We start from the raw sequence: 22,357 nt of genomic DNA, 5'->3' as shown, positions 1-22,357 counted from the left end.
TCGAGTGAAAGTGATCGGCAGCGAAGCGTTCTTGAATTGGCCGGATGCACGACCGGCAGGTGCGTTCGTAGAGGCTCGCTCGATGCGCCGTGCCGGCCAGCCGATACATCGTAACGATTGGATCGGACGCGAACTCCAACCGGCTTCTCGACCAATCGTGTTCGCGACACGGGCTAGGCGGCTTTTTCGCGATTCCGGCGCCGGTCGAGATTTCGCTTCTACCGCGAGCCGTTCGTCAGACTCGAGGACAACGTCTCTGACAAGGAAACATGAGTCTGCTGTCTTCCTCCATCGGCAGCGTCCGGTGCCTCGCGGACGAGGAAGCCGATCACAATATGCTTCAGGGTAAATTTCACTCTGGCAACTTTCCTTAGTCGATAAAGTAATTTCAGGTTCACGCTCAAGGTCGATGCAGCTGCAACCAGCGACCGCACGAAATCATCCGAGTTTTCGTGGTTGGCTTCGAGACACGATCGATCATGCTCGAAGAACGTACTTATACGGCAGGTACGCCGCACAAGTACGTTCCTTATTTCGTTTAGATTCAAGTTTAATAGCTTTGTAAGTTCATTGTTTCATAGGCATTGTTCTTAGCTAGTCCTTTGGGGACGACTTTGACGCTCCAAAGCGATGATTCATCAACGTTCAGGAATTGTATGTCTATGTACTGCAGCTGCATCGTACCCTTAATTCTGCACATTGCGCCACGTGTCTTGTTTTAATTACAGTACAGCTGTTTTGATATTCTTAAGTCCTCTCGAACATTTTTGCATTCGTAAAATATGAAATTGAAATCTTATAGAATTCGACGCAACAGTCTGAATAGATAATCACATAACTTTTTTCTAATACTTGTCTTCGATTAAAGTATTGTCGGTTATTTATTATTCAAGCCAGAATCACAGTTTACACAGCGTTGCTTGGACTTGCGCGATAAGTCCGATCATAGATGATGGTAGACGTTTTCTTATTAAGTGTAATTTTACAATAATTGTAGATGCCGGATAAAGATATCGAAGACTAGCATTTACAGGATTTACATAAACAAAAGTCATTGGCACGTTTTTCCTGCATTCATTAGTTACATAATAGGATATGTACTTTGATCAGAACCTGCGCATTGGACAGCATCAGCGGTGGAGCTTCATCAGTATCCTTAACTAAAATCGAATCATTTATCGAATATAAGGATGATATACACAAAATATATTTATCCTCTTAGTTCACTATTTTAGCATTTGCAATTTGTTAAGTTAGGTACTGTACTTGAAAAAAAAGTCTTTAAGATTTTTAAAGGGCGAAATGATACATAGCGAAATGTCGCCATAGCGTTTCATGATGGCTTATGGTTCCAATAAGTGTAAAACTATCGTATTGTTAATTCTATTCTAAACGGGATGAAAATCGATGAGGCGTCCACTTATTTCTGAAACCATTTCGCCAAGTTACCGGCTACGTCGACGAGCAATTATAAATCCACTAACGGTACAAAGTGCAACGCGCATAGTGCATGTACGACAACCGAGTGCAGCCGTGACGCGTTACCTTCATAGATGCCTATCCAGGTAGAGAGATAGAGTCGAGACTTTGTGACCTGGAACGGAACGACGATCTCATGCATGTGCCCCGAACCTATGTATGCTTTTCTACGTACACGTAAGAACATGTGTATTTACGCGGCTATGTATGCACCATCCGAACTGTATGTAATACGGTACTGACCAGAATAGGGGCCAAGTACAGTTGTTTGGGAAAATCATGTTCTTAGTAGAACTGCACCTTTGCTTGCAACGCTGAAGATGAGTCTTTTGTAACATTCAGATTGTTTTGAACTCCCCTGATGGTTGATACATTGGCTTTCTTCGGATAAAATTAATGTAGCACTGATGAACGTACAATAGAGCTCTACATATTTATTGGAACTAATTATTGGTAAACGCTAAATTAAAATACCTACAGTCAAAATTGCATGCAAAAGAAATATGATCATTGGGAAGGATCAATGTATTCTTGTCAACTGCTTATCTTCCACAAGATTGAGGTAATTGGAATTGTGCTATATCTGAAATAGAAGAGAGGAGTTTTTATCCTCAATGCAAATGAAACATTATCCAAGTATAGGGAAATGTTTCTGTGTTAACGACACTTGTGTGTAGCACGTGAATATAATCTCCAAGTTTGTACAATTTAACAATAGAGTATTAAGTTCATGTTCATATAAATGCAACGGCGCAGGTATGTTAATATGAAAGGACTGTAAAATGGCAACGGACACTTGGCTGGGTACAATGCAGATGCACGTACATAAATAGCTATCCAGTGCACGGAAGATGAGATTGCGAGAAGAAAAATTATTCAAAGGAGTTCATAATCAGTGCACATCGTCTCAGTTACTTAAATGTAATGCGAGTGCTAGGAAGTTAAGAGTGTAACATATGTACTACATGTACAATTAACTATATATTAAAATTTCACATTATATACAGTAGCACAAATACTAATCAATATGTACTTTAAGGCAAAGAAAAAGTTAAGCGAGCCTGAATTTCGCTTGAGGCTTGAAAAAGAAGTCTCAAGTGTAAACAACAAGTTCGCATTGATAAAGTGGTTTCATGTAACTCGAATTCAGCCCCACTTGAAGGAAAGTGGCTTGACTAATGAGGACGAGTGTAGAAACTTGAAATGACATTTCAAGTCAAACAAATGACATGTGTACACTGGTAAAGTGCTTTCAAACTACTTAAACTCGAGCGACGTGCATTCGAGCAACCAGGCTGATCCTAACAAGGCTGTAGATTCAGAAAGTAGAAGATTCAAGCCAGCATCTACTCTTGTCACAGCCGTCTTCGATATATTTTAATAAAGTTATGGAACTTTGAAGCTCGACAGGTTTCTCGAAAAATAATTGCATATTCATGAAGTTACTTGTATGGATACTTGAACAACAGATATCGATGAAAGGTGATTCTTTTCATTTGAGTTATACTTTTTGTAAAGTGAACGCACTCTTGCAGGCAGACATTAAAATTCTATAGCTCAGCTATGCGGTCTCGTTCTCCAACCCCGTGTTTCCGGTGACACGAGCCGTTAAATATTTCTCGCAAAATCCTGCGGAAGAATTGCACAAGTTGTAAATTAAGCGTTGATGCATATTCCTAGTTTCCTCCTTTTATAAAGGTACATTCGCGCGCGACACTCCATTCACTACTCGCCACTCGGAAATATCTTAACACGCTTAGACTATGCTTTCTCGTATTCACGTACCCACTATACGAATGCAAATTCCTTGCAGTAAACTTCATTACATCGTACTCTTCGTCTCGTGGTAGTTGCGTGAGAAATTTTCGCAGGTGTACTTGTACATAAAAAACTAGTTTCAGAACGTACATCATCTTTCGTTATTTTATTTTATCTGATGGTCGTTCCAAAGATTACTCTTTTGCCCCAATTGCGTGGGACACGCAGTGCTTAATCGCCTCGTTTCGAACTAGTTTCGATAATAAGGAACAAGCGGGAAATTTCTTCTTACTATTTACACATGTTTTACGTATGGAATTTTTTGTAAGATAAACGTGCAGATATAAATGTTCTATACGGATAGATGTTCCACAGTATGTACATATATATTATAAAACAGAGAGCGCAACTCAGTCGGACGAATCGAGCGTCCTCGATTTCAGTTTCCCGTAGATGCTTCGATGGTGATCATTATCGTGGGAATAAAACTGTATCACGGGACAATTTATATCATCAAAGAAATACCAGACTTTTTCAATTCGTTCTAAATCTTCGTTTCTTTCAACTGCACTTTAATTAATCTAGACTACTCTATGTTTTATACGTAAAGAATTATGTTCTTTTCGCGAGGACACGTATCTTCAGGTTTTCTTCGTATTTAGATGAAGAGAGTACATTTTTTTACGGTACAAGTATAATTTAAACGGCAAATTGTAATAAATCAATTAGCAAGTACAAATTCTTCGATGAGAAAAAGTGTTGTCTTCTAAGGCACTAATTGTCCATTATATGATTGCTTAGTTATGTAAGGACATGAATTCTTCTATCTCAGATGTTAAATATGTTAATAGATATTTTTCAATTTAAAATGAAATTAAATTAGTACGTATATATACATATTATATATTTTTGTCTTATTATAGAGTAAAGAAAGAAAACGAAATTACTAGAGAGTTACCGTCGATAGAACGTGTTTCGACTATCACCACGCGATGAAAAGTGGAAAATGGAGAGAAAAAACGGTCGCTTGTATGTAAGCCTTAGAGAGAGAGAAAGAGAGAGGAAAGAAGCGATTTATAAGGAAGTATGATGTCTGCGTAATTGGCTGCGACTTTAATGAGATTAGAAACGTGGGACTCGATTCGGTTCAAGAAAATACAGGTAATCCATACGGCGCGCGTGTCCAACTAGTATGTATTCCACCATAGTAATTCCTCAGGTCATGACAGTGCACAGGTTAATAAAGATTAGTTGCGATTTAATCGGAGACAATGTAGGGAAAAAGGTGTCGATGACCTCGTTGCATAAACCAATTACACCCGCGCGGCGTCACTTAGTGTTGCAATTGTTTCACTTTCTCGAATGAAATTCAATGTTCTTTTCCTTTAATTTGCGAATTGAACTTGTTTCATGCTGTGAAACCTCGTGAATTCAAGTAGCTTCAATTTGAGTAATGTGAAACCACTTTACAAACGCGAATCTATTACCTGGTCCTTCCAAAATTGGCATAATTCAGCGATTTTAAACTTGGTAGCAACTTAAGTTGAAATTGTTTGATTTGAGGCATAAGGATAAAAAGCTGTTGTATCTGTTGTAGGAATATTTAGAGATCACATTTACGTGACATCGCAAACGAAAATGAAGTTGCGCGAAACGTTTCTCAAGTATCATGACAAACGCGTGACCTAAATGCACGTTTTAACGCTCGTTTAGCACATTAATTATTAGCAATTATCGCGACACACAGCTGGGAACTACAATAATTGCCCGTCGAAGCATTGCGATACATAATGCATTTTCAACGATAGAGAAAAACCGCCATTTAAAATTGAAATACTACGTAATATAAAGTCAGCAAGTGAATTCTTGATGCATTTCAGCGTGCAACCTAGTTTTCCGAACGCTTAAAGGTAATGCTGAAACTAAGAATTAAAATCAAAATCAGGGGTGAATTTTAACACTGTGTGCCCTACCTACTCCAAAACTTAAAATTAGATTAAATACAGATGGTCTGTGTCGGACAGTGCTGTTCGATCATTTTGCAATAATCATATTTTTTATTGATCCACGTCCCGAAAATAGGAGTTTCACTCTTAAATGGCTTCCAATGAGAACCTGATAACGAGTGAAATATAATTGTTAATTCATCAGCTTTCCAAAGTTCCGAGTCTCGTGGCACGTCTGCCAGTACTTGGATAGCAAGTTTCGATTTGGAAAGTAACGGTCCTGGGGTCAGAGGATCGACCTCGTCGATGCATAATTTCGATTTACTTCGCGGTGATTTCAAACGATGATTTTCCTCAGAATCGATGATCGGTTTTATTCGCAATTACGTTCGGCAACTGGTCGCGGTTTCGATTGAAGTGATGTCAATTCGATCGGAACGGTCCCTGCATTCGTGTTACGATTTTTCTCATGCCCGATCGCACCGTTGGTGCCACCAGTTTACCTAGTTTCCTTGCGATATGTAGGACCGAAAAACCGATCGGCGTTTTCCAGTGAACGACCTGCAAAAATGCACTTGACACACTGCCTCGGATCCTTAGGCGAGTCCCCCTGAATATACGATTCTTACAAATATTCCCCTTTTTCGCCGCTGCGGACACGTTAACAATAACGTAGATATAGTTGCGCGTAGTGATTAGAAAAAGCATTCGAACATCATGGATTTCTAAATTCACATAACAGTATGTTATTCGAATCCAATCCTAAATAATCAACGTCATTCCGTCATAATAAACTCAAGCTCTTCAGCATGTATCAACCTGTGGACTGTTTGCTCTGTATCCAATACGAGCTAAACAATTTTGATTTTCTCCTTTTCTTTTTTTATTATACCTGTTAATTGAAATTTATGCATTTTTGTGAAAGTACCTCCGCTAGAACTAAACGATGACACGTAGAAAATGCGTGTGGCACACTGACTCGGTTCTCCGCGCTCGTGCCGTCACCACGATCGACTGTTAGGATATGTTCTCCACGTTTTCTTTCCCTACTGTTCACAGTAATCAGTGTAAATTTATTCGCTGTTAGACCAGAGGATTTACGACATGGCTCGTTATTGCAGAATAAACAATAGACGTGTTCGATTAATACCTCTAACAGCCTCTCTGATACTATTTGTAAAACGTTCCAAGATACTTTTGGCACGATCCTATAATACATAACTCGTTTCGAGTATTTCCGAATTCCAGATTAAAGTAGAAACCAAGAATTTGTATTACCGTTCCCTGATTCTCGAACAAATGACACGTCTTCCACTATATGTCGGTATTTTAATCTGGCAGAAAATAATAACGGATCATTACGGCGCGAAAGAAATCAGATACATCGTTCTGTACATACTTCCTTCGAGAAAAAGGAACCACCGTACGCTGCATATTACTATTACCTATGGTATGTGGTCAAGAATCCGGTTACTGTACCGAACAACCAATCGTAACGTAAACAAAAAATCCTAATTTGTACTTGAGGCAATTTTCGAATTTTTACTTGTTACCGTACATGGCTTATTATCGAGGATCGGACAAGCTCACCTTTAATGGAGGAAACGAATAAACCGAGTTTTATCTTTTCGAATTACGACAACTTCCCACGGCCAAGAGAAAAGCAAAGATTCGCGATAACTCCCTGGTGAACGAGCATGCGTCGAAATCGATCGAGTGCAAGCCTTTCTCCATTACCGATGGTTTGAATTCTGACACGATGTACCTTGTTAACGTTTGCGTGATTCATTTGGAAATTGAGCCGGTGTCTTGTAAAATCATGTAACGCTGTTTGTTACCCTCCGTGAAGAATAAAATTAGTATTCTTTTTATTATTTACCGTTAAAGGCGTGAAAGGAACTTCCGGAAGTGTGATGGTTCCTAAGGCGACAACGTGATAGAAAACAGGCGGTCAAGTGACAAAAAGTCGAGGTAAAAAGCACCACTATTCAACCTAGCCGCGGAACTCGCGTTTATCACGTCCTCTGTGGTAATAATTTTTGCGCGACACTAGTTTCTGGTTTTACCTCTCCGCCTTATTTTATCGAGACTGCTTTACCTGATTAACCCATCAAGGATCACTGTTGCGTTAATGCTACGCTTCGTTTACAATGTTTCCTCAGTTAGTTTACATGCTCGTTCGTCTTTCTACTTGTTCTGCATTTGCATTAATATAGTTTCACTGATTGATGGTTAATAGATTGATTTATGTTTAGTTACGTTCGTATGTACAATTATTGCGCACAGATAGAATTCGATTTAATTGTTAATATCAATTACTTACGTGGCAAAGACAGCATAATGCCGCATACAAACTAAACGTTATATTTTCATCGTAACCGAAGAATTTTCGTGGTCGACTATTCATTCTTCTTGTCTGAAATACAAGTAGCAGAAAAGGGCTGGAAAGTGTTGCGGTTAAAAAGCAACCGACAGATAAACTCTCGCCGATTGAGTTTCCCCTGTTTGCAATGATCACCGAGAGTTCGTGTCTCCCGTAACTTCCGTTTTCTAACAATGAAATTATCCGCTTAACCCAGCATTCATAAGTAAATGACAATTTTTCGGTTACACTTTTAGATACGTCGTTAAGGCGAGTAATTCGGAAGTTAAATGTTTAAACAAGAACCTTTGTATCATTGCTGATACAAATATAGAAAGATCGATTTCCTGTTTGTAGAGGGATCAACAATTGTACGCACCTGAAACTTAAATTATTGAAGAAACATCCATCTACTTTCTTTAAGAAACTCTAAACCGCTACTATTGCATCGTAAATATTAAATAATTGGGTTTAAAAAATTTTCTGGAACATTAAGCATTGGCCTCGCAGAGCTGTCCACAGTGTCGTTAAAATAAAGTCTGAATGTTATCTGTCAATACTGACGAGTAATCGATGGCGCAAATATGCATACGTCGATACAAATTTAAAATTTCAAATTTTAAATAAAAATATCGACTAAATACGTGGGAACCGCGTTCGATAATCGAATGGCGTGGGTGTCGAACGAATAGATAGATCGCGCATCAAACGTAACGTACTATCGATTCATGTTCGACTATCGCTTACAAATGCGGCATACAAAACAACTCGTTTAATCGCATATCTAATTATCACGTCAGTCCCTCCTGTATATCGCGATTTATACTTTCACTTACGGGAATTGTGAGCGTAGATACCAAACAGCCATTCGCCTGCGTTCGATTCGCGGCGAGTTTTAAATTTCACGAGAACTAAACTGCTTCCTCCTTAACTGGGATTAGTTCCATGTTTTACGTAACCTCACGTACGCTGTTAATGCGTTCCATTGATTTCGAAAAGTGATTCCTTCCATTGCGATTACGGTACAAAAAAGTCATCTATATTAAATCCATATAAATTAAAAGGAAATAATACATTTTTATTCTCGCAACTGATAACTTAGGAATTAAGTTAAGGTTATGTCGGTAACGAAACTACACCCATGTAAAGTAATTGTAAAAGATTTGACAAGATCGTTATACTCTGTGCATTGTAAGTATGAGTTTGCATTGTCGTAAATAACTGAAAATTCAGACTTTTTCCTTCCACCCTAGCATTTGCCGGTTTCAAAACGCACAACGAGAGGTTTGAAGGAACGAAGGACCCGCCATGCTATAAATATTGTTCATTCACGTCGTCATCCTCTAGATGGCCACTTGGAGACCTGGCAGGTCTTGGTGCAATTATCGTTGGGATTTTCTCGTCCTTGACTATGAATTACTTTATCTCGGTACAGGTTTAATATTATCCTGTATATCAAAGCTTAGAAACGTTACCACTGTACTCTATTCCTTCTCCTCGTTTCCGCTTTCTTATATAGGTACTGTGCTTCAATGGGGACGGTCATATTTCGAGGGTTTACTGCTTGTAACAGCTAGTCATGTCTCGACGTCTTCTGATTACCCGGTAATAAAAATGTCTCCGAAGCGGCTGGTCACACTGCAGCTGCTTAACAAATAATATTTTCAGCCGATCTTATAGCAAGTGAGTTTGAACGTTTTTTATTGGTTGTATTTCTCTTCTTTACTTGCTGAATTTTTAATAGTGCATATATTTGAATGTTTCGATGATCAGTATTACGATAATCGAATTTTTTTATAATGATAAGATTGTGATAGTTTAGATTGATAATCGACGTTTAGTATTTTTCTTCTTTGAATAAATAATTTGCTTGCAAAAAGCAGTGATAAAATGGTTAAGAAATGCAATGGCAAATATTTGTTTAGGCAGAAACTGTTTAAAATGGAACAAGAATTCGTACTAAAAACGCGTTTACCGCAATACAGACAAGAGCATCCGTTCTTTTCGCTTAAGGAACTAATTCAATTAGCAAAGCCACTAAGGCAAGAACTGTTTGCCATAATTATTTGTATTTCCCTTTCTAAAACGACGCAAATGTTTTCCCGCATATTGTTCGATCGTTTTGGAGCACAATAGTCTCGTAAATCTCCTCAAATAATGAAAAAAGTACGTAGGTCGTCCAGTATAGACACGTTGCTTGTCTTTCGACGTTAACTTCGAAAGTTAATTTTAGCGAAAACGTACTTCTTTCTCATAACTTTCATTGCAATTATAAAACAAAAAATTGATAATAACATCTCGAGCAGAATATACTTATCTTCGACGGATAATTCTCAATAATTATTTTCATGTAGATAGAATAAAATGAAAACTAGAAATTGTGGAATCGCGTTTCAGATTTCGTTTTCGAAAAAATGATACGATCTTTCGTATATCCTTCTTGCATTAAGAAATGAAAGTTCATAAACTACAGTTTTTCTTCTCGAAGATAGAGGTCCAAGCTCGTTTATTGTTATTTGTTATTTTCATCTCATTTTAGATTGTTTCTTAATCGTACATTGGTACCATTTACTCGTGATGCATATTAATCGTCGAATAATTGTAGAACAATTGATCCTAGAAATATCAGTGTTATGTTTAATTTCAAACAAAAGATTCATCCATAATACTATTCTTACGTGCGAACAGATAATTACTTTTTTCACACGAATTGTCTGGTCCATCATTCTTTTGAATTACAGTTACAATATTTCATCTCCATGCGCCAGGGAACCGTGTGTCTGTATATATAAATTAGACACGAACAGGCCGTTGTTTCCTAATTAAATTCCCACGAAATTCAGCAATAAGCATATTGCTCATTTCTGGGACGGAAACTTTTCGCGATGCAAACGAACTCTGAGGATGTGAAACCAGTCATTCAGTATTTATGGTCAGGACAGTAATTTTCACGTAAGAACGTTCGCTCGGTTCATGGGTACGCTTTATTCTGAGGTTTCCTCGTTCGCATGTGAAACGTCCAACAGCGAGCACACTTACGCGGAATGCACATAACAGACATACTTTCGAAGTTGTAATTACGTTGTCATGTACTACTAGAAAATGGAATCTGTTTACCGTTCCGTGTACCCCTTCATCGGTATTACGTTGAATGACTCCATTGTTACTACGTCGATAACTCCGAAGATAATTACAGGTTGCGAATTATCCCTGTACAAATTAGCTGGTGGAACTTTTTTTAAGGCAATTAGATGAACGCGATATTAGACTTTTAATAATTACATATGTATGTATGTTTGTGGTGAGAAACTGAAATTCAAAGTAGAAAATTAGTATTTGTATTCTTGAGCGATTTGTTTCATACATATTCCTGAATAACAAATGAAAAATATCCTACATATCGTTCGAAAATATTTTAGAATGTGTTATGTCAATACAGTTAGTACCATTCACTCATTTCTCTTTGAACGTCTTTACGTAACGCTAAAAGTTTTTTTACAATGTCACATCTTCCTTCAATTCCATCCCGTTCTTCGAACTCATCACACCGAACTAAATTGTCACATATGTTGCAATTTTTTGATGCTTTAATTCGATAATTTTAATATTTTCTTCTTCGAAACATCTTCAATTTTGCAAGCCTGCTATTATCGAGATCTATTTGGCAGTATTTTCATCATATCGAATTTTTACATTGGCATATTTCTCTTCTCACGATTTGTCCTCTTTCAGACTAATGTCGTCGTTGGAACCCTACAGTTGACATTAGATCGATCAAAATAGCGTGTGCAGATGATTGACTCATTCTTAATGAACACGCCGCGAGGTGCAGTGCTCCACGGGAGATGTTTCTACGGATCATCGCATTAGTTCCAGCGCGCTAATTGAAGCAATATTCTCGTACCAATGTCTTTATTGACTATACGCTGGTTTGTAGAAATTAATTGTTTACTATTTATCTAGATAGATTAGGTTGGATGAATGATTGTCGCGTGTCGATAGAAATAGCAAGGTAATAGACTCTTCTGCTTTTTGTCGACTTTCATCGAAATACATAGAATATCTTGGTAAAACTAGTATGCGCAATCAAAAAAGGGTAATTTTATATGACGTTTGACTACTTAACAGAAATTTTGTAGGTGAATTCTGAAAAATGGTAGAACAGAAATTAATGGCAAGAAAATTGCGTTTGAAGTTTCGTTTTCGAGTAGAATGACTTTGGATGCGTAGATGGAACTGCGTGCATTGTTTTTATAGTTGGTGGTTCGTTAGAAAAAGTAGATTTCTCAAAGTATAAGCATCGCGCTCTTGCACGCCGTTTATGAATCAAGCGTTAGATCACCTTCTTCTCTCGATTAACTGTTAAAACAGTTAGAACAAACTCTGTGATTACTCCGTGGAAAATTGATTTATAAGTATCAGTGTTTATCCGTACGTGCACGGGAAATTAACAACATAAAAATGACTTTAACCGTACAGTACATCAATGAAAAGATGGTATTCTAAAGGTAAATAGTTAATGATTATGGGTAGCAAATTGAAAATTAATGGTTGATATAATTAAGTGTCGTGTAATTATCTGCACGAACATTTGCTTGAATATTTCCTTTCGCCAGTCTTCGTCTCCAGCTCAGTTGTTTTTGCGCGGAATTTCCCTTGGTCCGAAAAGATCGAGCGTTCTCATTGAAGAAATTCCGCTATGAAAGAGACTCGCGTTTTTCCTGCACCGTTAAATATCTCGCGAATGGAGGCGCGATTGCATACGTGTGCGAAAATAAACAACGTATTCAGGACGCCGCGGAGGCCTGTTGAATTTACGGCGCGAAGATCTTCGGGAGAAATCATCCTAGAATGTCGCAGGTACGCTTTATACGCCGTTCGACACAATGATGGGAACCAAGCCCACGTATTTCTACGAGCCGCAGCAGAGAATTCATTCAAGCCGGCGGCGAAGTTTTTGCTCGTTTGTCCATTTAAGCGAGAATGGAATGGTTTATCGGGACACGCGGTTTGGTTGGTAAAATAGTAGTGAAACGCGTTTGTTTAAAGCTCCGAATCTAATGACCACTCGCATTCCTTAACATGCTGCTCGAAAATTGTGATTTCCGAGTATTCACCCTTTCTCTGAAACAATTCGAACGCGATATCGCTAAAAATGAACGATAGATGGACGTCGAGACGATACTAGAAGCTTCTGCCTTTCATGGTGGCATCATTCCTGGCTAAGAGACGCCTTGTTCAAATAACAATACGTTTCTGTACCAGTGCAAATATTAGGATACTTGGTTCTCGAACAGCGAATCAACACCTGCGCTCTTGCGTTTCCCTGATCCACTTTTCCACGTTCACTCGCCAGCAGTTTATTGTTCCCTTATAGAGCGCAGGTTTTCAGGGTGTGGTAGCGCAATAATGGTTCAGTTAGGCGGCGTAAAGTAAGTAGGTACTCCAGTTAATGTCAGTAATATCTACGGAGCCGGTTCACACCGTCTGGCACTCGTCATCTCCCGCTCTCGAAAGGTCACCACTCTATGTATAACAGCTCGCGTCTACGTGCACCTGTGCGGTTCTTCTGCGGCTGTACGTTCGGTCCACGACAACAATAGCCTCTCTGCTCTTTTATCTCGGACGATAAAGAGATTAATAACGATTCGCAAACCACTCTCGGGAGAAAGTATTCTGCGAGAGAATCGATTCAGCGGACTCGAGGTCGCCAGGGGTTACTCGGATCGAAATACCACGAGGAAGTTGGGTTTCCATCATTCTCGTCGAAAAGATTTCACGTTCAGCTTTGAACGGACTTACACCGAAAGTGTTCGATTCGATTTCGCTCTGCATTTTGATACTGCAATTTACACTTTGTTTGGAATTTTGTAGAATCACTTCGTTGCTCGATCGAGATGAATAAATTGCGAATAAATTTGCAATGAATTATCTAATCGAGGTATTCAATTTCGTATCATCATCGTCGTTGCGATTCATTGTATTTCTTATCAGTCCCAACCTGGCTTCGTTCCATATATGTATGCCCAACCAGTGGAATACGACTAAGTAGTCGATGATCTTATCGATCTATTACGAAAACATAGGCGGATATATGATTGCATAGTAGAATAATAAGTACCTCTACGTCGCCACAGCTAGAAGGAATGCACTTTATGCGTGTTAGTGACCCTTAAGACGTACATTACCGCTTATAGATATCCGACCACTGATCGATAGTAATAATGTGTGAAAGTTGCTGAAATGTATATATAAATGACAAATCGTTGACTAAGAAAATCGAAATTTGAATAGTAAAAATGATTTCAGTTGCTCTCGTTACCTTCGATGAACATTTGTATAATCTGTCCTATTGAAATAATACTATACCATTATTGCATACCTTGAACGCATAAATTATCCTTTACACTCGGCTGTACTCGAATTTACAATGCAAATTGTCGCATACACAAAGAGGAAACAGTGGAAAATTACTAGACAGCCTGACAGATATCGCTTTATTTTAATTATTATCATAGCAAATAGTCAAACGAGTTCAAACTAAACTGTTTACCACTATAAACCACTATACAACGTTGACTATTATAAATCGTCCTAATAAAATGTATCTACCAAGACCCCGAACATCACCAGCGATCGAATGTGACTTTTAGTAGAAACTACTCCCGGAAATGTTTGAGTTAAAATTTCGAACGAACAGAAAGCAGAGGGGGAGAAGAGGTTGTCCCATTTGGCGCCACTTTCTTTCCTCTGATTTCGTTCCCCGCGATATAGTCCACGTTTGCGGCGGTGATTAGCATTAAACCCCGAACCCAGGTGTAAACACGATACCACCAGCGAACGATTGACGTGTCGAAATAACGACTCCCGTGCCCGAAGACATATGCTCGTACGAGATAAAAGTAGCAGCAAGTGGGACAGCTTTTGAACGCGCGTCGTGGGCCATGTATGCCCGGCGGGAAACAGATACGCGCGTTTACGGAATGGAAAGAAGGGAAAGGAAAAAGAGATGGCCAGGAGGAGTGAGAGTACCCCGGGGGAGGCAATGCCGGAGGAAAAATGCTCACCGTCGTCGCTCGGAAGGGAATTTACACCAGGGAAGAGAAGAGCCCGCGGACCGGTCGAAGGGATGGGGGAAAAGAAGGTGTAGGAGAGGGAGTTGGGTTACCACTGGATGGGCATTCGACATTCGTGCTGCACACGTTCCACGGCTACCTAGCGATTCACAGAAGACCGGCTACCTTCGGTGAAACTGGTTGTGGTCGATAACCCGAGTTCTCCGCGCGTAACACGTCGCACGCGAATCGATATCGTTTCGGATGGACCAAAACCTGAGATCTCGTGACTGCGAGCTTCGAGAGTGGCACGTTTTTAAGCGACGAACGGGGCTGAAGTGAGAACCGAGGGCGGAGGGAAGTTCGTTGCCAGTAAAGCGGTGGAAATCTGGGAAGTTCGAATAGGCTGACAGGGGATTCTGGATTCAGAGAGATGAGCGGTCCTAGCGTAGACGTCGTCTGGGATCCACAGACGCAGATGAACTCGCTGGATTGTTGGGATTACTCCATCGAGCTCTCGTGTCTTCAAGGTCCAGAAGGTATACGATGAATGGGAAATCGTCAGGCGCGGTCCTAGACGCGGTGTGTCCAACGGAGAAACGAAGTCTCATGCGATATGTTTTAATGTTTTGTGGTTGTGCGCTTGGAAAATGTGATAACAGGTGTACTCGACAAGTTTCCACATCGAATTGCAAGGTCGTAGTTTGTTTAATTTAGTTTCTTTTTTTTGGTCAATATTAGAATTTTGAAGGCAGATGTAATCGTCGTGAATAATGTAGATTAATCTAATTTATAACGTGTGTATATATAGTATTGTTGTTTGACAACATATTTCTCAGTTTAGCAGATGTACGAATGCGAATTGGACAAGACTACTATGTTTGAATTTAAATAATTTCCATGATAATTCAGAGTGCAATTTGTTAACGAGTTCTACATATTTTTAATTATTTATCAACAATTTTTTATCTCACTTAAGCAGATTGAAACACAAAACGTGCAGTTAAAAATTAATTTTATGAATTGCCTTTCAGTAAAAGCACTAATAGGTCTCTAAGTAGTTAAACTTGAATTGCGAGTTCTCAAGCAAAGTGACAAAAAAGAGTATGCGCACTCATGATAACAGATAAATTTATCGATTAGATTTCATTATCAGAAACATAGATTTAATTCAGCATTTAGTAGATTGTAATTACACTCATTGGTAAATTATGCAATTCATTTTTGAAACAGGCTTAAAGGGTGATGTAAATTTTTGTTAAATATGTCTTCATTTATTAATTAATTCTAGAGTTTCACGAGATAAAGTGTCAAAGAAATGGCATTTTCACATGAAATCTTCCACTTTCTTTAATGTAAGTCTTAACATTAGAGTGGTTAAAGTTATCTGTAAAACATGAGCTCTGCGATTTTTAGAAAATTGTATAAGAAATCTACTAAGTATATTTCACCGTTCAATCTGGACTTCTGCAAAGTATAAAACTGTTTATTAAAAAATTCCACAAAACTAAAAGTTATCGAATTACGAGTGCAGTACGCCAAATGCATCTGTCGTTTAACGTTCGAGTGAGCCAAGAAGCATAAAAATAGCAGGAAAAGGTGACTGAATGGTAAAGAAAACGGTAGTTAGGTCGTTTGATCATCAGGAAAGGTCCTTGGCCCTTGGATCTAGCTAGAGCACTGTTGTTTCTCGTCGACGGGTTCGCGGGAGGTCGTCATTCTGTTCCAAACGTCCCGCTTGATGCTTAACTGCTTGGAAACATCTTAACATCATTTTTTCTATCCGTGAACCCAAGGGGATTTTTTGTCATCCAATCGTTTTAGTAAGAAGAAGAGGTGATATTAAAGGTGCATCATGGATCGAGTCGTGGTTGAGTCCTTAAATGAATCGAAATGCCGGAAGGCGACATTGGTTGATGAGAAGAAAGTCTTTTCAATGACAGACGGCAGGTTTCACGGAAGTATGAATGTGTTCGGTATTTCTCAGATGTTGAAGCGTAGTTATTATACCAAGAAGCCACTACAGAATTGTATATGTTCTAAATATCAGTAACTGTACCTCGACGATATAAAATAACGTAAGTTTGCGATATAAAAAATTCCTAATTAGTTTGGGAATTCATTTCAGATCTACAATTGGCAGCAGAACTCGGTAAAACGCTTCTGGAACGGAATAAAGAATTAGAGAATATCATTAAAGCGCACCAGACCACTATCGAAGAACAGGCCCAAGAGATTGAGGTAATTTTGCGTAATTGATTAAAACTGAAATCAGAAATATTCCTGTTAACGAGTGACTGTTTCATTCACGTTGGAATGTGACATATTTTCCAGTACATGAAAAAACAAACGGCTGCCCTGAGGGAAGTGAACGATTCGCGATTAAAAATTTACGAGCAACTTGAAGTCAGCATACAGGACTTGGAACGTGCCAATCATCGTCTTGTTATTGAGAACACCAGTGATAAAAAATTAATCAAGAGGTACGTAATGCGACGTTCATTATCGAGCTCCAAACAATTATTGATGTTTGCGCGTGGATGTAAATTATTGCTCGCTAAAATAATTATGCTTAGAAATTGTGGTCAATGTTATTTAAGTATTATTCCACGGGATCTGTTTAATAGCCAATGTCTAACAATCGAGAATCTAGAAGCTCAGCGCGAAGAACTCCAAAAGAAAATCGACAAAATAACCGAGCAACATGAGAGTCTACTCCGGCAACAAACTGCGATCCATTCGACGAATACCGCACAAACGCAAACCGCACTATGGAAAGCATCGGTCACGCAAGGTGGCAGCATACAACAGGTACTGGTGTTTACCAAATATATATTTAAGATACACAATCTAATAAAATAGAATTAACCACGCAAAAATGTTTATGTGTAATGATAGAATAGTTAAAAATTGTATCTACTTTATACAATCTTCTTGGGTGTAGTACAAAATATTCCACAATATATTTATATGGAAAACAGTGAACAGAAATTGTAATACAAATTATGGACGATGTGATAAAAGTATGTATAATTGGTATTATTTGCTCGTTACATTATTCATATTGCTATTAGTTTGGAATGAATTATAAACCTGCCAAGTTGTTGGGATTGCAATTAATAATTAGTACAACCGATTGACGGGATAGTTTGTATTATTAAGAACTAGCATAATCGATCGCATTATCATTAATTCGACGCCTGGAAATATTTTTCAGAGCGCTGCCCTGTCCGACCAAAAGGCTTACCTATCCATACCGGCGGCCCTATCAAACGACGAAGCTACCGAGTTGTTGAGACAGTTGCAAGAGGCGCGAAGCCAAAGAGCAAGGGAACAACAGAAGGTCTCTGAACTTGGACAGCAATTAGCTACTTTGTTGCAAGAGAATAACGCGTTAGAGGAACAGTTGAACTTTTGGCGCAGTAAAGCACAAAATGTGAAAAATCTTCAAGAAGAAATAAACACACTCGAAGAAGTAAGGTAAGCACCGTTGGGAACCATTTTCTTTTTAATTGAGGGTTTTCGAATGTACACTGGATTACATTAAAAGTTCAAATATTATCAATACCCCACATACATGTTATATGTAAATTTAACTGACTATTCGAACACGATAATTAATTCCGAAATTATTGTTCATTTTAGAAGACATTAAAATATTTGTATTTTGTATTCTTAATTATCGATATCGATGAATAGTTTTATTAATGCATTAATATGGGACTTTCATAGACGAGGTCAATTATGTGGCCGATGTTTGCGAGGAATGGAATCAAGTACGCACGACGATCTTTTTGTAATGTTGAATCAAGAGGAATACGATGACATTAGTGTGGCTGAGTCGCTCGTACACGACAGTCAACGAGATACAGAATCGCTCCCTCAGGTAATTTCTCAATTCTGTTCATTTCTAGTACTTATATATTGCTTGTTTTCTATGCCGGACGATACATGCACGAGCAGTTTCTTTTCTATGTCTTTCAACATTGCTTTAGCGACGTAATTTCTTCTAGCTTCTAAGTAACATTTACTCCATACACTTGACGCGTTTCCAAAATGATATATCGACGATGTTATTCGAGTGAACACTTATCCCGTACCTCTATTTCTAAGGGTTTCAAGTTACACGGACTTCGTTTCGAAAGTAATCGAATTTTATTTGCTTTAGGAGGCACACGCAAAAAAGATTAAGAAACCCAAGGCAAAAAAAGAGAATATAGAATTTCGTTCGCTGTTGTGGACAACAATCGCGTGTATATGGAAAACGCCATCGTTAATTTTCGTTTTCTTTCATACGATATGGTACATAAAAAACGAATGCATCGTACCGTTGTTATTGAAACCTTTCCGGATACCTATTTTCATTTTAAGAAAGGTTTTACCATTGGAAAGTAGCAAAAAACTGCTTTGAGCTGTAAAAACCGATAGCCGATGATAAACATTGTCCAAAATGATTAGTGATGAAAGTGGATTAATCGATTGTAAGATAGTTTTGAAATTGATGAAGTTTACGAGTACATTTTTGACTTTGTTTCTTTTGGAACGTTATGACTGCAAAGTTTGTTAAAAAAACTTGCCGATTTTGCAATTAGAGGGATATTATACCATTAATTACATACGATTGGATTAGATATTAATAACTTTTAACAGGCTCATTCTTTATGTTATTTTTTAAAATTCATTTTATTTAGATATCATCTTCTACCTAGAATTAGATTGTTTCTAATTTTGTACAATAATTCAGAAGATTTATTGAAATGTAATTGAGTAAAAGGAATTTTAAGGACGATTAGTCGCCCGTTGTTAAACTTCTTTTTCAGTAAGACTGGTTAAAATAAGGTGTAGGTAAAATGAAATGAAAATTATAGCTGAGCACTTACATTATTAAGTATATAACCATTACGAATTTAATATCGTAAGACAGTGGTTCTCAATCTTTTTTTGAAGTTGAGGAAACGGGATTCGCAAAATTAAGTCGATCGTGGACAAGGAAAAATATTTTTTCTGCTGAAACAATTTTTAATTGTACATTTAAATATTTTTTCTGCTGAAACAATTTTTAATTGTACATTTAATTTTTCCGCGGACCATTGATTGAAAACCACCGTCACGAGGTGATACCTCGAAGCGAGCAAAGTGCCACGTATTAATGATGAAACGTTTTTGCATGTTATATACATCATTAAATTGAAATGTTAGTAGTAATATTTTTAGAGTTTGTCGATATTACCATTTGCTCCGCGCATTGAAATGAATTGAATGGAATTGATTTCGCAATGAACAGAAGGGCAAAAGGATTGCGTTCAGATACGAAATTAGGGAATAAGTTCTTTTCACATACATTTGTCCATGTGCAAATGTGTTAGATGAAAGTGAAACTGAAATAGATTGAACTTGGTGATGCTGTTCACTATTATTATTTAGAATTAAGTTCTCATCGTTGTACTTCATTTCCGATGCCGTTCGTTTGAGCATGACTGAACTTCTTAGTGTATCTAGTCAAAGTATTTGTAAAAATTGCGTTGTACAATGTAAGTGCCAGATTTATATAATTATAAATAAAACATATTTTTACAACAAAAAAATATTGCTTTTTTTATTCAATATACTATAAATCTGGCGTTTCCTTTACCTTCCATTCGCTCACCCTTGTCTCTTGAATGGAACAATTCGATTTTCTAGTTCAAAGGAATAATCATTTCTTTTCTAAATCTCGTACAACAATTAATTATTCTTTTCGTGAAACAGTTCTTGAACAAATAAATCTCATGTAACTGTAGTGGCATCACCAATTTCATTCCGTTGAAATTTCCAAATTTCTCATAACAAAGTAATTTTTATTTAAAGATAAAATATTACTGTAATATAGAGAATATTAGTAGAAACCATTAATACGAAAAATTAACGATATTCTGTAGGATCGACAGCGTTTAAGACATGTAAATGTACTGTTTTCAGGACACGAACGATAAGAATGCCGTGTCGAACGATCTGAACAACCCGTATAGGGTTCTAGTGGAGAAGTATCAAGCTCTGTTGGAAGTTCAAAGGCGATCCGCGCTTCGGCGAAAGGACAATGCCCCTACCCCCTGCATGTCGTTGCAAGAGGAACTGGAGATGTCAGGCGAGTTCAACAGTTTTCAGAATTCGACGTCGGAAATCGACGCGCAACAAGAGCCAACGAAATCCACCGGTGGAAATGGTACGCGCGGAAAAACCGAGACGTACGGCAAAAAAGCGTTCTCGGCTACGCCAACAGACTTCTCCGAAGCGGAGACACTGTCCTCAGGCTTCTCAGACGAAACCAGCAACAAGGCGACGCAAACAGAGGGAAGACCCGGCTCTTTCCTCTGCTCGATCGCCGACGGCGAGGATTGCAAGTTCAGCATCTACGACGACAACAGCCCGTTCGAGAGTAGATTCCGCAAGACGCCTGAGTACAGGCAGCTGTTCAGCGAGATATTCAGTGTCCTGAAACGCGCCGCTGAAGCCAAGGACGAGGGTGAGAAGTTACCATTGCTGGATGATTCGAAGGGTACGCCCGTTTCTCAACGGCAGTCGACGATTTCACCGCAGGAGGACGTACCCAGCGAGACCACCGACGACAACCAGAGCGTTGTCTCTTCCGTTTTGTCCTCCACTGTATCCGAGCCGCTTTACACCGTACAGACCTCGATTTCCTCGAACAGGATAAACGAGCAGCAGAAGCATAACGAGACGATTCGTGGCCACGGACAGAACGCAAAGGACGCGAAACAGCGTAACGGGAATCGTTTGGATTGTCGATCGATCAATGGTACGAGGAGAACGTCGAAGAAGCACGCTAATAATAAAAAGATCGCGTCCAATGACCGACCAATCACGGCCGATGTGATCTCACCGGTGAACTCCAAGTACGTGCCGTTTAGATCGAACAACGGCGGCAAGAGGAGATTTAAACCCTTCGCCATCGATCTGAATGGTAGCCCGCACAATGGACACAACTATGCGAACAATACAAGGGGTTCGCCTAATCCGGAGAGACGCGTTAATAACGCGGGCAATGATCAGAATAGCAATGGTTTCGAGTACAGAGACTACAAACCGAGCACAGCGTCGGAAGAGGTAGCCCGACTGAAACGTTTGGAAATGTCTTACGCGGAAGTACTCCGTATGCCAAGTAAATCGAAAAATGAACAATCGTCGCAGAAGAATATTCAATGGAGGAGGAAAAACATTTTGTACGAGAGATATGTCGGATGAAGACGCACTGTCCCATGAGCCCTACCTACCATCCACTGTCCTGTGTAAATACCGATTCAGCTCAAACAGTCGTATGCCCTAAACCATTACTCGCCCTTGACCCTTGACTACACCCTCCAATCTATGAAACTATCCCTTCCCAAGATCCTTAAAAAATTCCTTTAAGTATTCCAGGCTCCAAAAGCGAAAGCAGCTTTCTCACATTCATAGTTCAGAACACAACGCTTCACGTCAGACACACCACATACTGTTGCGAATAAAACCTCTCATTGGACTTTGGAAAGTGTTGTACTCGATCCCTTCGGATCTATCCAACCCGGAATTCAACGGATACAGTCAAGTGACGTTAAGTTCAAAATTCATTAAGTTTTAATGTTAAGGGAATAGTTGGACGGAGGAAGATTAAATTATTTCAGATGTAAGGTTTAGTATCGGTGATTAGTACTAATTAAATATATTTTGTACATATTTTTATGAGAAGTGATTGCGTGTAGCGTCTGTGCTAGGTACTAAAG

The 22,357-nt window shown here is 38.8% G+C and overlaps 2 protein-coding genes and 1 long non-coding RNA gene across 5 annotated transcripts in view; 2 read left to right on the top strand and 1 right to left on the bottom strand.

Moving 5' to 3' along the window:
• The window catches only part of LOC143426063 (HEAT repeat-containing protein 6), a 94,235-nt gene that overhangs the window by 39,610 nt on the left and 32,268 nt on the right, over nt 1–22,357 (bottom strand). The window lies entirely within an intron of this gene.
• LOC143425914 (uncharacterized) lies at nt 137–22,079 on the top strand. Of its 3 annotated transcripts, none has more exons than XM_076898981.1 (7): nt 137–345; nt 16,729–16,841; nt 16,935–17,083; nt 17,228–17,411; nt 17,818–18,080; nt 18,333–18,486; nt 20,559–21,886. In XM_076898981.1, exons 1-7 carry the CDS (start codon nt 270–272, stop codon nt 21,840–21,842), a joined length of 2,223 nt encoding a protein of 740 aa, XP_076755096.1. In that variant the 5' UTR covers nt 137–269; the 3' UTR covers nt 21,843–21,886. The 3 variants fall into 3 exon arrangements, with proteins under 3 accessions (XP_076755096.1, XP_076755094.1, XP_076755095.1); XM_076898979.1 differs by lacking the exon at nt 137–345 and adding an exon at nt 14,976–15,139 and having other exon boundaries at nt 20,559–21,894; XM_076898980.1 differs by lacking the exon at nt 137–345 and adding an exon at nt 16,424–16,561 and having other exon boundaries at nt 20,559–22,079.
• LOC143426456 (uncharacterized) lies at nt 8,542–9,222 on the top strand. Its single transcript, XR_013102141.1, has 3 exons — nt 8,542–8,577; nt 8,799–8,974; nt 9,065–9,222. It is a non-coding gene; the product is annotated as an uncharacterized LOC143426456 (long non-coding RNA).

The sequence above is a fragment of the Xylocopa sonorina genome, chromosome 8, assembly GCF_050948175.1.
Source record: "Xylocopa sonorina isolate GNS202 chromosome 8, iyXylSono1_principal, whole genome shotgun sequence".
Taxonomy (NCBI): Eukaryota; Metazoa; Arthropoda; class Insecta; order Hymenoptera; family Apidae; genus Xylocopa; species Xylocopa sonorina.
This window is presented reverse-complemented; position numbering and strand designations above follow the sequence as displayed.

Bases quoted from the DNA above. Each gene is read 5' to 3' on its own strand.
- LOC143425914 (XM_076898980.1), top strand. From the start codon at position 16,456: ATGGATCGAGTCGTGGTTGAGTCCTTAAATGAATCGAAATGCCGGAAG. The intron at 16,842-16,934 runs GTAATTTTGCGT...CATATTTTCCAG, and splicing joins AACAGGCCCAAGAGATTGAG to TACATGAAAAAACAAACGGC. The intron at 18,081-18,332 runs GTAAGCACCGTT...GGACTTTCATAG, and splicing joins AACACACTCGAAGAAGTAAG to ACGAGGTCAATTATGTGGCC.